General features: G+C 35.6%; 1 protein-coding gene across 4 annotated transcripts in view; it reads left to right on the forward strand.

Annotated features, from left to right (window-relative positions):
* Nucleotides 1-17,511, forward strand: part of LOC106870677 (uncharacterized) — a 186,867-nt gene that overhangs the window by 38,010 nt on the left and 131,346 nt on the right. For 3 of the 4 annotated variants that reach the window (XR_016238953.1, XM_089345183.1, XM_089345186.1), the window contains exons 13-17: nucleotides 1,409-1,480; nucleotides 2,977-3,048; nucleotides 10,106-10,177; nucleotides 13,091-13,162; nucleotides 14,368-14,439. Coding sequence is in view for 3 of the 4 variants with exons in the window: in XM_089345183.1 (XP_089201309.1) it covers nucleotides 1,409-1,480; nucleotides 2,977-3,048; nucleotides 10,106-10,177; nucleotides 13,091-13,162; nucleotides 14,368-14,439 (360 nt within the window). In the remaining variant the exon portion in view is untranslated. The remainder of the gene's footprint in view (nucleotides 1-1,408; nucleotides 1,481-2,976; nucleotides 3,049-10,105; nucleotides 10,178-13,090; nucleotides 13,163-14,367; nucleotides 14,440-17,511) is intronic. The other variant, XM_089345185.1, reaches the window with a different exon arrangement.

The raw sequence follows: 17,511 nt of genomic DNA on the forward strand, positions 1-17,511 counted from the left end.
GGCTCAACGTGTTATTCTTTACCTCTTTCAACTTTATATTGTCAATCTGCTTCATATTCTTCATATGCGTCTACGACTACTTTTCCGCTGTCATCATTATTATCGAACATTCTGTCCCTGTCATCATCACCATCATCATTCCCATTACGATTGTTATTTCTTTCAATCTTTAACGGATTAAATTTACTCATCCTTCCCTTCACCATTAACATCCAGCATTCTCATAGAATACCGCAATCATATCAACAATCTTCATCATCATCATTATCATTATCATAATCGACAACAGAAACTTCACCACCATCATCATCATCATCAATACCATGTTCATCATCACTATAAACATACAAATCCCCATTCACCTGTGTGTATCAGTCCGTATGGATATTATGTCTGGTGTTTATGTTAAATAACATGCTTCAATACCGCCTGCACATTTAGAACTTGATCATTTATAAAATTCTTCTTGATTCTTTACTTTACTTTTCTTCTAGTAATTTCTCATCTCCTTCCTCTTCTTCTTCTTTAACTTTTACTTCCACTTCAACTTCATCTCAATTTCCTCTTCCTTCACTTCCTTGTCCTTTTTCTTCCTCTTCTTCTTCTTCTTCTTCTTCTTCTTCTTCTTCTTCTTCTTCTTCTTCTGTCTTCATCCTCATATTTTTCTTCATATTATCCTTCTTCTTTCCACTCTTCTTCACTTTCTTCTTTTTCATTTTCTTCCTCTACTTCCAATCACACTCTTTCTTCTCCTTCCCATCTCTTTATTTCTTTTCATAATTTTAGTTTCCTTCTCCTTCTTCGTTTTCTTATTCTACTTCCTCTTCTTATTATCTTTATTCTTGCTGTTTTCATTGTTGTTTTTGTTCTACCTTTCTTCTTTTTCTTTCTCTTCTCCTACTTCGTATCTTTCTGCTCTTCGTCTTCCTTTTCTTCTTATTCTTTTTCTTTTTCTTTGTTCATTTCTACTTGCTCATGTTTATTTTCTATTTCTTCTATTTTTCGTCTTCTTCATATTTTCCTTAAACTCTTTCATATTCTCGTTCTTACCATTCTTCTTCATTTTCTTCTCCTTCATTATCAATTTCTTCGTCTTCATCATCATAACCGACATTATTCTTTTTCTCAGCCGTCAACATTGTCAAGTTCATCATCAACCTTATCATTAACTTCATTCATTGCCACAGACTACCGCAATAAGTTCACTTTATCATCAAATTCATTCATTACCATAGACTACCGCGGTAAGTTGCACAAACTTGAACGACATCATCATCATTAACAGCTTCCACCGAACAGTAATCAACTCTTCGTGTCTCCTATAGTCAAAGTCCTTACTCGAAATATGTTATATGTTGTCATAAATCTGTCCCATAAAAGTTCATTTTATGTCAATTTTATGTTCCAGGGATTTGAGGTATAATAATCTGAATGAAATCAAAGCTGAAACATTCCAAAACCTGTCCAGTTTAAAAACTCTGTAAGTTGAATCAGTCTTCATTTATAGTATATCATTGATGCTATATTTTTATAACCTTTACTTGATTATATGATCCTCCACCAGTTTGTCATTATTTGTAAAAGCCTGTTAAAGAGTATAATATATGGCATATAGGAAAGTGTGTGACTATAATATATGGCATACAGGAAAGTGTGTGACTATAATATATGGCATATAGGAAAGAGTTAGACTATAAAATATGGCATATAGGAAACTGGGTGACTTGAAAGGAAAATTTTCTGTACATGCATACACATGCGTCTGTACGATAAGTCGTGCATTCACATACGATTGTAATACGATGTGCATAATATGTACGGTGATTACCACTAGATCGATGCTAATTACATCCTTAAATATCACTTGTAATTGTATATTTATAAGTAGATTCTTCTTCTTCTTCTTCTTCTTCTTCTTCTTATTATTATTATTATTATTATTATTATTATTATTATTATTATTATTATTATTATTATTATTATTATTCTTTTTCTTCTTCCACTTCATCTTCTTCTTCTTCTTCTTCTTCTTCTTCTTCTTCTTCTTCCTATTATTATTATTATTATTATTATTATTATTATTATTATTATTATTATTATTCTTTTTCTTCTTCCACTTCATCTTCTTCTTCTTCTTCTTCTTCTTCTTCTTCTTCTTCTTCTTCCTTAACTTATGCTTTCGGACTTCTTCTTCTTCTTCTTCTTCTTCTTCTTCTTCTTCTTCTTCTTCTTATTGTTATTATTCTTCTTATTATTATTATCATTATTATTCTATTTCTATTTCTTCGCATTGCTTCTAATCTACTTCCACTTCGTCGTCATCATCATCATCATTATCATCATCATCATCATCCTCCTCACCATCATCATCATCCTCATCATCATCATCATCATCATCATCATCACCATCACCATCTTATTCTTCTTCGTCTTCTTCTCCTTCTACTTCTTTCCCATCTTCTCCGTTTTACTCTTTTCTTTCTTTTTCAATCAATGTTTCTACATTACCGTCATCTTTGTTTGAAATTCTTCCTCTCGTCTTCTGATTCTTCTTCATTTTCTTGTTTCTCTTTTGTTCTTCTTCATTTCCACAATCGATATCACCATCATTATCAGCATCACCGACAACAGAAACTTCACTACCAACATCATCAACATCAATATCATGTTCATCATCACTATGAACATGCAAATCCCCATCATTATCAGAATAATCAACATTAACAACATCAACCCCAACATTAGCACCAATAACATCTTCGTCATTAACACAACCACCATATATTCCTCTCATTTGTTTCATGCTTATATTCGTCACTACTCACTACCTAACGTTAACACTATCATCATCAGCAGCATAATCATAGTTGTAATCCACGTTTCCTCTCATACATCATGTAATTATTTACTCTTACTATTTAATATTCTGTTACAAATCTGTTCCATAAATGTATTTAACTGAATTTTATGTTCCAGGTATTTGTACGGGAACAATATCAACAATATCACAGAAGGAGCCTTCCAACATTTGTCCAGTTTAACAACTCTGTAAGTTAAATCGGTCTTCTCTTATAATATTCCATTGACGATATAATTCTAAATATGTAATATCTTCGCATTGAAAATTTTACGATCCTACACCCTCGTTTCTAAGTTTGTATTTCATTGTTTCTGAATGCCTATGAATGTGAGTGTCGGTCTATTTCATATATAAGAGCTATACGAGAGTGTGATACTTGAGAAGGAACGTTAAGCGCATGGATGTTCGACACTTTGTGTATGCATGTGTATATCCCAATATAGTAAAACGCGTGTGTAATACGGTATGTATATCCTCTACGGTAATTGTCTCTACATAAACACTAAATAACACCCTTGACTAACACTTCTAGATGTAGACTTAGGAATGGATTAGTGATAAACTAATTTTGAAACCTTGTTTTTACTTGTTTCTGTTGTTGCCTTTTTAGTAGTTGCCTTCTTCTTCTTTGTTGAATGTAACGCTATCATTGTTTGTTGGCCTCACTGACTAATGAAAATGAAGAGCTACATGGCAGCAACGGGGAGTGAGGCGTTTGTTGGCCCAAGCATGCTAGAACAAAATGAAATATGTTGCGATGTAAACTTGCTACAGAAATACCAAGATTTGGTAAACAGGGACGGGTCAAACATAAGGTTGACACCAACAGAGGAAGACAGGGTGGAGATAGAAAACACAGTAATATAGTACAGAACGTTTTCAAATGAAAAGTAAAAGACCTGAGATGGAAAGAGGAGATGGAAGAATTCCTAAAGAAATTGAAAGAAAACAACGTTTTTTACAAGAGAAAAGGGATACGCCTCAGTAGCGGTCACGTTTGTCTCAGAAGTGGCAAAAAGATATGCCACTAAGTTAGTAGCTGGGGGAAATGGGACAGTTCTTCTCACTTACAAGGGTAAACGAGTTACTAGAATTAGAGTGGGTAGGTTCTCGCCGAGAAACGAGCCAGAGTAGATATTAGCAGCAATTTTCACTAAAGAAGAGGAAGAAGGCAATGAAGTAGTGAGTTTAATTATGTTAACCCGGACCCAACAAGTAAATTGGAGTTTGGCGATGTGAAGATTTAATGATGTGAATTAAGCGATGTGAACAGTTAGTGTGAGGTCAGACGACGAAGAACTATATACAGTGTGAATTTGGCAACGAAGACATCGGTGTAAAGATGCCATGTGACCAGTTGAATTGAAACTGGCGACAAAGAACCACATTACGCAAGACATCCGGCCGGGTACGACTACTTCATCCACTTTAATCAAGTTGGTTTGATGGGATGCCCCCACCCCACCCTGTTTTTCAGCTGCTGACTTGACTGTTGGAGTTATGTTGGTGTCAGGATGCCGCATTTTACAACATCATTTCCTAAATTGAAGATGTTTATAGTTACAGTTGTATTGATATTTGTTGGGTTAGTAACAGAATGACAGTTAATTATTGCATGTCTATATTACATTTACAATTAAAGGCGATAATGTGAGACTAATTAAACTGCAGATAATTACGAGATCCGCCTAAATTGCCTAACTCTGACTTACGTTAATGAAAAATGTAAAATAGCCCGGTATGGACGGCATATGAAACTTTTTATTAAAGATGTCATTGGTGAAACTTAGGTTGTTATCATAAACACGATATCCTTTTAGAAATAAAAACACAATAGTTATAATTCTACAAACTTCTTTAAGCTTAACTGAGCATTTAGCTGATCGGTCTGTTCCAGTTCAACTGGAAAAATAACCTCGGATGTTTCAACTCTTCCTGGGTATTATTTCAGATTAAATGATTTGCATTATATTGCATTAATCCGTTCTGAGTTCGAATTCCACCGAAGTCGACTTTGCTTTTCATTGTTTCAGGGTCAATAAATTAAGTACGAGTTGCGTACTGGGGTCAATCTATTCGACCCCACACCTCCACAAAAAGTTCGGGCCTGTTGCCTAGAGTAGAGATTATATTATATTAATTATTTCAAGTTTCCAGTTTAAATAAAATATTCCAATACTATATTCGGCCGATTCAATCGACTTCACCCACTACCCTACACATTTCGGATGGTCTAAATTAAAGAGAAATACAGATTTTTGCGTACCTAAACAGACCAGTGGACTAGACGACGTGTAGGAATGAGGGACTGCGTGTCTTGTGGTATTTCTCTAGCTCTTTGCATTTTAAGTTCCAATGCGACTTGTTTTTAATTGCTGAGTCTGGAAAGAGTAGAAATCATTAATTTTGCTATTTGTGTGACATGTGTGAGAGTGATGATGTTAATGATCCATTTAAACTATCACAGATCAACTCTTGGAAAGAAGACAAGAAAATGGAGGACATTCCAGAAGGTGATATTCTGAGGATGAAGAATTAAACATAACGGTTAATATTACTGCGAGAATGCTTTGGTTACTTGAGCATCTAAGACTGTCGGCAGCCGTTGGGAATTGAAATATTTTTGATTCTAAAAAGAAAGCAATTGTCTTTTAAATACCATCCTAGCTATACTAGGGATCCGCGTTCTTCTCAAAATGATATTCGTTTTCAAAAGTAACAACCTTTATGATTAAAAGAAAAAAGAAGAGACTTCTTTATGGCTGCTAGAATCCTTACATGTATAAATGTTTTTGTGTAAATGTGTTGGAATTCATTCAAGAGACTACTTTGAATTTCTTGTCAGGCATTTATGATATTCTATCATTTTCTACAATATGTTCCCATCTCTGTGACTTTAGCCTCAGTCAACAGATTAAATCTGAGCTGAGATGTAGATGTTTTGACTGTTAAGCTCCTATAGCACTGGATATGATTTGAGCGTGAAAGAGAAAATATCAAGTAAGTTGTTGATGAGAGAGAAAAAATTATTTTGTGCTGCGTTTGAGGTGTTGGCATCAGCTTCTACTTGTAGTACCTCAAACAGTGTGTGTGAAAGATGTGACACTGATTAGCATGTTCGCTGCTCGATCATAATGTGGTGGGTTCAATTCGTGAACTGGGCTAGGTATTGTGGATGTGGATCAAGAGTGATCCAGTCTACTCACTTGTAAATGTGTACTAGCCGAGTGTTGGATGCGAGAGATGGGTTATAAGTTTGGAGATATAATAGAGTATCTATGTCTCCTCGCAAATACATAGACACCTGAAGCAATTAGTCAAAGCATTAGATAAGTTGCCAACACATATTCGCTCGACTATGGCGAATTAAGGCTCGCTATTAATGTGAATGTGTGAATGTGTATATCTTGTATGAGAATCTACTATTCGGGGGATTACCAGGTGGTGGAGAATTGAGCAACCTCTAAGTATAGGGATTATGTCGAATATAGAAATATTGTGTTGGAGAAGAAATAGCTGCCCGTTGGCTCAACGTAGCACCCGTCCTCCACTCAATCTAGTTTTACAGGCGAAGTCATAAGAAACAATATGACAGCACTGCAGTCTCAGTGAAGGTTTTTCATTGGCCAATGGTGAAAAGGTCACGAGACTACACAAATGAACCTCTGTCTTGTTACTGAAATGTATTACTGCCTATGGACTTTGCTTCCATATATGTTATGAAGATACCGAATAATGCAAATGATTTATAACTATAATTATTTCTTCATCCCACACCGATTTATGCGGGGATAAACAAAGGGCATAATTGGCTGTGGTCCAAACAATGGCCCATCATTCAAAACATAATATACAGTGCCAACCTGTAAATTACAAAAATGGATGCACACAGCCATCATATCAGCTTTGAATGTCTGAGCTCGAAATTATCATTAATTTGTGAATCGGTAGCATCAGTTATATATAATTACTATTGTAATTAGTGACATATAACGATAAATCTATAATTATAGATATATAGCATCAGGAAAGTGTAATAAAACTAGGTATAACGAAATGTACTAATAAAGACAAAACAACTCATGAATTGACTAATGAAAAGTGATAACAACACAATTATCTAATCTTCCCTACAAGTTGATTAGCAAGCCTAAATTCATTTCACTTTCAAAATAAATCTAGTAATTAAAGGGCTGTTGGGTATATAACACCTTGTTATCTGGTTTATAGTTGCAAAGGCAAAGACATACAAAGTACAGTGTACAATAAGCCATGTTTTGTGCGATAAAAACTATGAAGTCTTAGCTTCAATGCCAACATCCTAAATATCAAATGTGATATCTTCATCACTTGTCTGCAACCAAGGGCAACATAAGAACATTATGTACTTCAAGCACTACGTTAGTCATTGGAAAGGTTTATTTGTTTGATATTATGCAAATTTGTACAGTATGTTCTAAAACCATTTATCATGGAAACTATAAATATAAAGGTAAACTGTACTTTAGTTTTTCCTTATGTTCTGTGTTTTTACAATTCTCAGTGAATTGACATTCACAGAGAAACTGAGGGTTTTCGGCATCTTGGCATCTTTTAAAAACAGTTCACCCAAAATATAACGAAATGATAAGGTGATATCTATTTTAGGTATTAATAACCTCAGGAAAGCTTGGCCTTAGCCGCTTGTGTATACATGCATATGAGGGGGTACCCAAAAGAAACGGTAATTTTGAAATATATTATTCATTTACATATTTACTCTTTTATTGTGTTCAAAGTATACTCTATTTTAAGCAATGCATCGGTCCAGGTGCATTTTCAACTACTGGAAGCAGAGTTGGACCTATTCCGAAGTGATGCTTCTTAACGCCCCCGTCGTTTTCTTTCCTCACTTCCACATCTTCAAATTCTGTAGTATCAGCTTTCGTCACTAGTGATGACCTTCGAAAAATGTTTCGGATTACATTCTAACCATACTTATAGCTCTCGACACGCATTCAGCCGTGACTGCTTTTGATATTCCGTGAGCAAGCGAGGTACAAATTTTGCTGGAACGCTTTTCATTCACAATTCCCCCACCAAAATTCGTCGGTAGGGGTTCCAGGACACAACAGACATATCAACAAGTTCATGAATTGCTCAGTGACGGTCCTCAAGGATCAGATCATGATTTTTCATGATGTTCGGGAGGTCGACCGTTGTCATGAACGAGGTTGGTTTCCAAGCGACAAGTGACCATTCCTAAAGTGTGAAAACCATTCAAAAACTTGTGTTTTGCTCCTTGCATCATCCTTGTAGTGCGATTCGTGACAATTGTTCCATCCGCAGTTTTCCCCAGCAGTAAACAGAATTTAACAGAAACAAAATGTTCCTTCGTTTCAGCCATTGCAAACAAACATATGAACTGGGGAGAAACTCATCATAACATAGACGCATTACACGGCAGTACAACTCTACCGGAAAACGCCGGCTGGCTGCCTGATGCCTGACAGTCGCATCAAGTGGGTTTTAGCGACGGAAACCTGAACTACAACGGGTTTGTCCTACAAAGAACATTTACGGTTACTCTTGTGTATCCCCTCGTATATACATATGCATATTCATACATATATACACACAGACACACACACGCACACACATATGTAACGTAAAGGGATAGGGCTTGGGAATCCGAGCAGATACGTTTTAGCATCCTGAGGAAATGGAAGGCTGATTAACGAATGAATGTAATATGAAGAAAATGCTTTAACAAATAAATTATGAAGTAGTAATATTCGTCGTTCTTCATGTTCATCTATTGCGTTAACACACACACACGCATACAGGCACATACACATGCACACACACACATGCATACATACACGCGTGCGTGCACAAACACACGCTTGCTTGCTTGCTTCATAGCCATCCTTGGTAGGACTGGGGTCCACCATAGCTCTTCGTCGCTGGTGGCCACGTGTCAGTCCCTATGCAGATTTTCCTTAATCACATCCAGCTATGACATCCAGCTACGTAGATGAAGCATTGAATAAGGGTAAACCCTTGATAGGATGATCTAGCGAGTGCCGAAGGGCATGACCGTACCAGCACTATATCTATGAGGTGAAAAGCTGCGGGATCATGCATCACTTCATGTCGGCTTTAGACACAGTGACCGCGCATCCCTATGGAAAATTCTCAATGTCGTCGGAACGCCTTACAAGGCCAACGATTCTATAGCAGTGCCGAGAGCTGAGTGCGAGTGAATCCGAAAGACTCTGGTTGGTTCCCCATCAACAGTGGTGTCATATAGAGAAGTCTGCACACAGCTTACTTTTTCACTTGTCGTCGACTATCCGATAGCGGTGGTCTGTGAGTGAGTCTCTGGCGTTAACTTCGGGTACTACCACCTTACTAAGCTGGAAATACGGGCAAGAACGCCCTTTTCATCAAAACTATCGACCAGCGCAGGGACGCACTGACGATATGCAAAGACGAATCGGTACAGCTTGGCCTTCAGGTCTGTTGGTCGAAGGCCAAACTGTTGCGTACTGGTGATCACTAGGACCATGCTCTCCTTCATACACGCACACATAAACACGCAGACACCTACATATCTATGTAAGTATTATGTATGTATATGAAATTATAAATTTATTGTAAATAAACCTAAAAAAAAAATTAAATTGAAGTGTTAGTGACAGACTTAACATTTACCTCTACACCTACCTCTAACCACATAGGATTAAAAGCAGACATTTTAGTCGCTACCTTCACCTTATAGGATCCTTTGGTAATAAGTATATAGGGGATGCGTCAACAGTCAGAAATCAATCGTACTTCACCCTTTACTCGGGGTGTGACCAGAACTTAGATATATATACAGATACAGTTAGCAAATTCCCTCTCAGTGCCCGTAAATGCAAATACCGAGAGTCTTTCTCAATGAAATCAAATCAGAAACCTTCCAACATCTCTCCAGTTTAAAAACTATTTAAGTTCAGTCAGTCTTCATTTATAATATTTCACTGATGATATATTTCCATATCTGAAATATAGACCCATTCTTTATTTTAATCTCCATCACCCGTCTTTCATTTTTTGTTAATATCTGTGAATATGAGCGTTGTTCCATTTATGATATTTGGGTCGATGAAAGCGAGAGACTTGAGAGAGAACTTTGAGAACTTCCTTACTCGAAATATGTTATATACTGCCACAAACCTGTTTAATAAATGTTCAACTTAACTAAATTTTATGTTCCAGGAATTTGGGTTCTAATGGTCTCAATGAAATCAAAGCTGAAACATTCCAAAACCTGTCCAGTTTAACAAATCTGTAAGTTGAATCAGCCTTCATTTATAGTATATCATTGACGATATATTTCCTTATCTGTAATATCTTCTCTTACTTGGTTATATGATCCTCCACCAGTATGTAATTATTAATAATGTCTGTTAAAGAGTATAATATATGGCATATAGGAAAGTGTCTGACTTGATAGGAAACTTTTCTGTACATGCATGTAGTTGCCTCTGTGTGCGAAGGCGTGCTTAATTTTCGATATATTTCTTATCATCTTTTTCCTTCGCCACCGTCATAATCATAACCGTTGCTTTCGTTGTCGTCTTCTTTCTTCTTTGTCTCATTATTTTATTCATCATTATTACCGCCAATATTATCACTATCATCATTACTTTCATCATGATAGTAATCTACTGTTCATATCTTCCATCATCTATTTGTTTAAACATTATATCTTATATTGTGTCACGAATTCGTTCCATAAAATTTATTCATAACTCACGTTTATGTTCCAGGAATTTGCGTGCTAATAATATCAAGTATATCAAAGCAAACACATTCCAAAATCTGTCCAGTTTAATCACTATTTAAGTTGCATATCTTCCTTTATACTATTTCACTGGCGGTATATTTCCAAATCTGCATTATGTAACCATCTTTATTTTTTTATCTCCAGCACCCGTCTTTGTAAAGTTGTGTTTTATTGTTTCTGGATATGTGAATATGAGTGTGGGTTTATATCTGAGATTTGGGACACTTGAGAGTGCGATGCTTGAGGGAAAACAGAGTGAATGAATGTGTATGACTCTGTGTAGAAATGAGTGTATTCCTGTGTATAAACAAGTGTTTGTAATACGGTATGTATATCCTCAACGGTGTTTGTTTCTCTATCAACGCTAAATGACACCCTTGAATACTTCTTGTATTTGGAAATTTAAAACTGGGTTATTCATACACTGATTTTGAAACATTAATTACTCGTTGTTGTTGCTGTTATTGTATTTGATATTGTAATTACGCTGCAAAATCAGGATATTGTAATCACTCTTCTTTATTTGTGTATCTGTGTATTTGGAAATCTAGAAAACGGTTGAACGAATTTACACCACATTTGGCAGAAATGATCATTGCCTAAGTACGTACATCCATATGCGACTGTGCATGTGTGTGCGTCAGTGTGTGCATGCGTGTGTGTGAGTGTATGTGTGGAGTGAGGGATTCCCGGTTTGATGCAAAGATTATTAATATCGTTATTATTATTATTATTAATATTATTATTATTATTATTGTTATTATTATTATTATTGTAACCCTTCATCTTCTTCTCCTTCCTGTGCTCCTTCTTCTTCTACTTCTCTTTCTTCTTCTTCTTCTTCTTCTTCTTCTTCTTCTTCTTCTTCTTCTTCTCCTTCTTCTTCTTCTTCTTCTCCTTCTCCTTCTCTTTCTTCTTCTTCTTCTTATTCGTTGATGTTGTACTTCTTCTTCATCCTTGTCTTTATTATCTTTTCTTATTTCCACATCCTCACTCTTTTACTCCTCATCTTCATAAGCTTCATTAGTATGTTAATAGTTCCCAGCAATTATTTCGCCTTCTTTCTCTTCTTCTTCTTCCATGCCGTCATCTTATCGAACTCTTCGTCCTGTCATCTTCACCGTCACCATTCCCATTATGAGTTTTATTTTTGAACTATTAACATAATAAATTTACTCATCCTCCCCTTCGCCATTATAATCATTCATTCCCATAAAATACCGTGATCATATTCACAATCTTCATCGCCATCATCATCATCGACTACAGAGACTTCACCACCAAGATCATCAGCATCAATATCCTGTTCATCGTTACTATAAACATTCAAATCCGCATTCACCTGTGTGCTTCAGTCGGTATGGATTTTATGTCTGCTGTTTACGATAAATAACATGCTTTAGTAACGCTTGTACTCATACAATTAGAACTAAATCATGTACAAAATTCTTCTGCTTCATTTTTTCTTCTAATTTTTCTTCATCTTTTCTTCCCCTCCTTCCAATACTTCTTCCTTAACTTCTGCTTCCACTTCATCTTCATCTCCTCGTCCTCCTCTTCCTTCTTCTTTTTCTTCTTTTTCTTCCTCTTCTTCTCTTCTACTTTTTCTTCTCTACTATCTTCATCCGTATATTTTTCTTGAACTTCATCTTATCCTTCTTCTCTGCACTCTTATTCATTTTCTTACTCTTTTTCTTCTTCTACTTCCAATCACACTATTTCTTCCACTTCGCATCTGTCATCATCTTCTTTTTCTTTTCATCATTTTCGTTTTCTTCTTTTCATCATTTTAGTTATCTTCTCCATCTACATCATCTGTGTTTTCTTCTACTTCCTCTACATATTGTTTATATTGTTGATGTTTCGATTGTTGCTTTTGTTCTACTTTTCTCCCTTTTCTTTTTGTTCTACTTCGTATCTTCTTGGTCTTTGTTTTCTTTTCCTTGTTCTTTTTCTTCTACATCCTTTTTCATTACCACTTTTTGCTTATCTTCTATTACTTCTACTTTTTCGTCCTTCATCTTCATATTTTTCTTAAACTTTTTCGTATTCTCCTACTAACCATTCTTTTTCATTTTCTTCTCCTTCATTATCAATTTCTACGTCCCCATTATCATTATCGATATTATTCTCAGCCGTCGACATTTTCAGTTTCATCATCAACTTTATCATTAACTTCATTCATTACCACAGACTAACGCAATAAATTTCCTTTATCATCAACTTTATTCATTACCATAGAATACCACAGTTAGTTGCACAACACTGAACATCATCATTATAATTATAAGCTTCAACAGAACCCTAATCAACTCTTCATGCCTCCCATAGTCTAATTACTTATTCGGAATATGTTACATACTCTCACAAATCTGTTCCATAAAAGTTGATTTTAACTTAATTTTATGTTCTAGGGATTTGAGTAATAATGGTCTCGATGAAATCAAACCAGAAACCTTCCAATATTTGTCCAGCATAACAACTCTGTAAGTATAATCATTCTTCATTTATATTATATCTTTGTCGATATATTTCCATATTTGTAATATCTTCCCTTACTTGATCATAAGACCCTCCACTTGTCTGTCATTATTTGTAAATGTCTGTTAAAGAGTGTGAAGCCCCATGTATAAGAGATGGCATAAAGGAAAGTGTGAGACTTGAGAGGAAACATTTGAGTAAATATTACTATTTGCCTGTATATGAAGAAGTGCATTCACATACGATTGTAATATGATGTGCATATTATGTACGGTGGTTACCTCTAGATCGATGCTAATTCCCATCCTTGAATATCACTTGTAATTGTACATTTAGAAGTAGATTATTCATATACTAATTCTTCTTCTTCTTCTTCTTCTTCTTCTTCTTCTTCTTCTTCTTCTTCTTCTTCTTCTTCTTCTTCTTCTTCTTCTTCTTCTTCTACTACTACTACTACTACTACTACTACTATTACTACTACTACTACTACCACTTATTTTTCTTCTTCTTCTTCTTCTTCTTCTTCTTCTTCTTATAATAATAATACTAATTATTATTATTATTATTATTATTATTATTATTATTATTATTATTTCTATTTCTACGCATTGTCTCTAATCTACTTCCACTTCGTCGTCATCCTCATCATCATCATCATCCTCATCATCATCATCATCATCATCATCATCATCATCCTCATCATCATCATCATCATCATCATCATCACCACCATCATCTTTTTTCTTCTTCGTCTTCGTCTCCTTCTACTCCTTTCCCATCTTCTCCGTTTTACTCTTTTCTTTCTTTTTCAACTAATGTTTCTACATTGCCGTCATCTTTGTTTGAAATTCTTCCTCTCGTCTTCCGATTCTTCTTCATTTTCTTGTTTCTCTTTTGTTCTTCTTCATTTCCACAATCGATATCAGCAACATTTTCAGCATCACCGACAACAGAAACTTCACTACCAACATCATCAACATCAATATCATGTTCATCATCACTATAAACATGAACATCCCCCTCTCCTTTGTTTCATGCTTATATTTGTCACTACTCACTACCTAACGTTAATACTATCATCATCAGCAGCATAATCATAGTTGTAATACACTTTTCATCTCATTCATCATCTAATTATTTACACTTACTATTTAATATTCTGTTACAAATCTGTTCCATAAATGTATTTAACTGAATTTTATGTTTCCAGAAATTTGAACGGGAACAATATCAACAATATCACAGAAGAAGCCTTCCAGCATTTGTCCAGGTTAACAAGTCTGTAAGTTAAATCGTTCATCTCTTATAGTATTTCATTGACGATATAATTCTAAAGATGTAATATCTTCGCATTGAAAATTTTACGATCCTACACCCTCGTTTCTAAGTTTGTATTTCATTGTTTCTGAATGCCTATGAATGTGAGTGTCGGTCTATTTCATATATAAGAGCTATACGAGAGTGTGATACTTGAAAAGGAACGTTAAGCGCATGGATGTTCGACACTTTGTGTATGCATGTGTATATCCCAATATAGTAAAACGCGTGTGTAATACGGTATGGATATCCTCTACGGTAATTGTCTCTACATAAACACTAAATAACACCCTTGACTAACACTTCTAGGTATAGACTTAGGAATGGATTAGTGATAAACTAATTTTGAAACCTTGTTTTTACTTGTTTCTGTTGATGCCTTTTTAGTAGTTGCCTTCTTCTTCTTTGTTGAATGTAACGACATCATTGTTTGGTGGGCGTCACTGACTAATGAAAATGAAGAGCTACATGGCAGCAACGGGGTGTGAGGCGTTTGTTGGCCCAAGCATGCTAGAACAAAATGAAATATGTTGCGATGTAAACTTGCTACAGAAATACCAAGATTTGGTAAACAGGGACGGGTCAAACGTAAAGTTGACACCACCAGAGGAAGACAGGGTGGAGATAGAAAACAAAGTAATATAGTACAGAACGTTTTCAAATGAAAAGTAAAAGACCTGAGATGGAAAGAGGAGATGGAAGAATTCCTAAAGAAATTGAAAGAAAACAACGTTTTTTACAAAAGAAAAGGGATACGCCTCAGTAGCGGTCACATTTGTCTCAGAAGAAGTGGCAAAAAGATATGCCACTAAGTTAGTAGCTGGGGGAAATGGGACAGTTCTTCTCACTTACAAGGGTAAACGAGTTACTAGAATTAGAGTGGGTAGGTTCTCGCCGAGAAACGAGCCAGAGTAGATATTAGCAGCAATTTTCACTACAGAAGAGGAAGAAGGCAATGAAGTAGTGAGTTTAATTATGTTAACCCGGACCCAACAAGTAAATTGGAGTTTGGTGATTTGAAGATTTAATGATGTGAATTAAGTGATGTAAACAGTTAGTGTGAGGTTAGACGACGAAGAACTATATACAGTGTGAATTTGGCAACGAAGACATCGGTGTAAAGATGTCATGTGACCAGTCGAATTGCACCTGGCGACGAAGAACCACATTACGCAAGACATCCGGCCGGATACGACTACTTCTTCCACTTTAATCAAGTTGGCTTGATGGGATGCCCCCACCCCACCCTGTTTTTCAGCTGCTGACTTGACTGTTGGAGTTATGTTGGTGTCAGGATGCCGCATTTTGCAACATCGTTTCCTAATTTGAAGATGTTTATAGTTACAGTTGTATTCATATTAGTTGAGTTAGTAACAGAATGACAGTTAATTATTGCATGTCTATATTACATTTACAATTAAAGGCGATAATGTGAGACTAATTAAACTGCAGATAATTACGAGATCCGCCTAAATTGCCTAACTCTGACTTACGTTAATGAAAAATGTAAAATAGCCCGGTATGGACGGCATATGAAACTTTTTATTAAAGATGTCATTGGTGAAACTTAGGTTGTTATCATAAACACGATACCCTTTTAGAAATAAAAACACAATAGTTATAATTCTACAAACTTCTTTAAGCTTAACTGAGCATTTAGCTGATCGGTCTGTTCCAGTTCAACTGGAAAAATAACCTCGGATGTTTCAACTCTTCCTGGGTATTATTTCAGATTAAATGATTTGCATTATATTGCATTAATCCGTTCTGAGTTCGAATTCCACCGCAGTCGACTTTGCTTTTCATTGTTTCAGGGTCAATAAATTAAGTACGAGTTGCGTACTGGGGTCAATCTATTCGACCCCACACCTCCACAAAAAGTTTGGGCCTGTTGCCTAGAGTAGAGATTATATTATATTAATTATTTCAAGTTTCCAGTTTAAATAAAATATTCCAATACTATATTCGGCCGATTCAATCGACTTCACCCACTACCCTACACATTTCTGATGGTCTAAATTAAAGAGAAATACAGATTTTTGCGTACCTAAACAGACCAGTGGACTAGACGACGTGTAGGAATGAGGGACTGCGTGTCTTGTGGTATTTCTCTAGCTCTTTGCATTTTAAGTTCCAATGCGACTTGTTTTTAATTGCTGAGTCTGGAAAGAGTAGAAATAATTAATTTTGCTATTTGTGTGACATGTGTGAGAGTGATGATGTTAATGATCCATTTAAACTATCACAGATCAACTCTTGGAAAGAAGACAAGAAAATGGAGGACATTCCAGAAGGTGATATTCTGAGGATGAAGAATTAAACATAACGGTTAATATTACTGCGAGAATGCTTTGGTTACTTGAGCATCTAAGACTGTCGGCAGCCGGTGGGGATTGAAATATTTTTGATTCTAAAAAGAAAGCAATTGTCTTTTAAATATCATCCTAGCTATACTAGGGATCCGCGTTCTTCTCAAAATGATATTCGTTTTCAAAAGTAACAAGCTTTATGATTAAAAGAAAAAAGAAGAGACTTCTTTATGGCTGCTAGAATCCTTACATGTATAAATGTTTTTGTGTAAATGTGTTGGAATTCATTCAAGAGATTACTTTGAATTTCTTGTCAGGCATTTATGATATTCTATCATTTTCTACAATCTGTTCCCATCTCTGTGACTTTAGCCTCAGTCAATAGATTAAATCTGAGCTGAGACGTAGATGTTTTGACTGTTAAGATCCTATAGCACTGGATATGATTTGAGCGTGAATGCGGAAATATCCAGTAACTTGTTGATGAGAGAGAAAAAATTATTTTGTGCTGCGTTTGAGGTGTTGGCATCAGCTTCTACTTGTAGTACCTCAAACAGTGTGTGTGAAAGATGTGACACTGATTAGCATGTTCGCTGCTCGATCATAATGTGGTGGGTTCAATTCGTGAACTGAGCTAGGTATTGTGGATGTGGATCAAGAGTGATCCAATCTACTCACTTGTAAATGTGTACTGGCGGAGTGTTGGATGCGAGAGCTGGGTTATAAGT

The sequence above is a fragment of the Octopus bimaculoides genome, chromosome 29 (genome assembly GCF_046866305.1).
Source record: "Octopus bimaculoides isolate indiv1 chromosome 29, ASM4686630v1, whole genome shotgun sequence".
NCBI classification, from domain to species: Eukaryota; Metazoa; Mollusca; class Cephalopoda; order Octopoda; family Octopodidae; genus Octopus; species Octopus bimaculoides.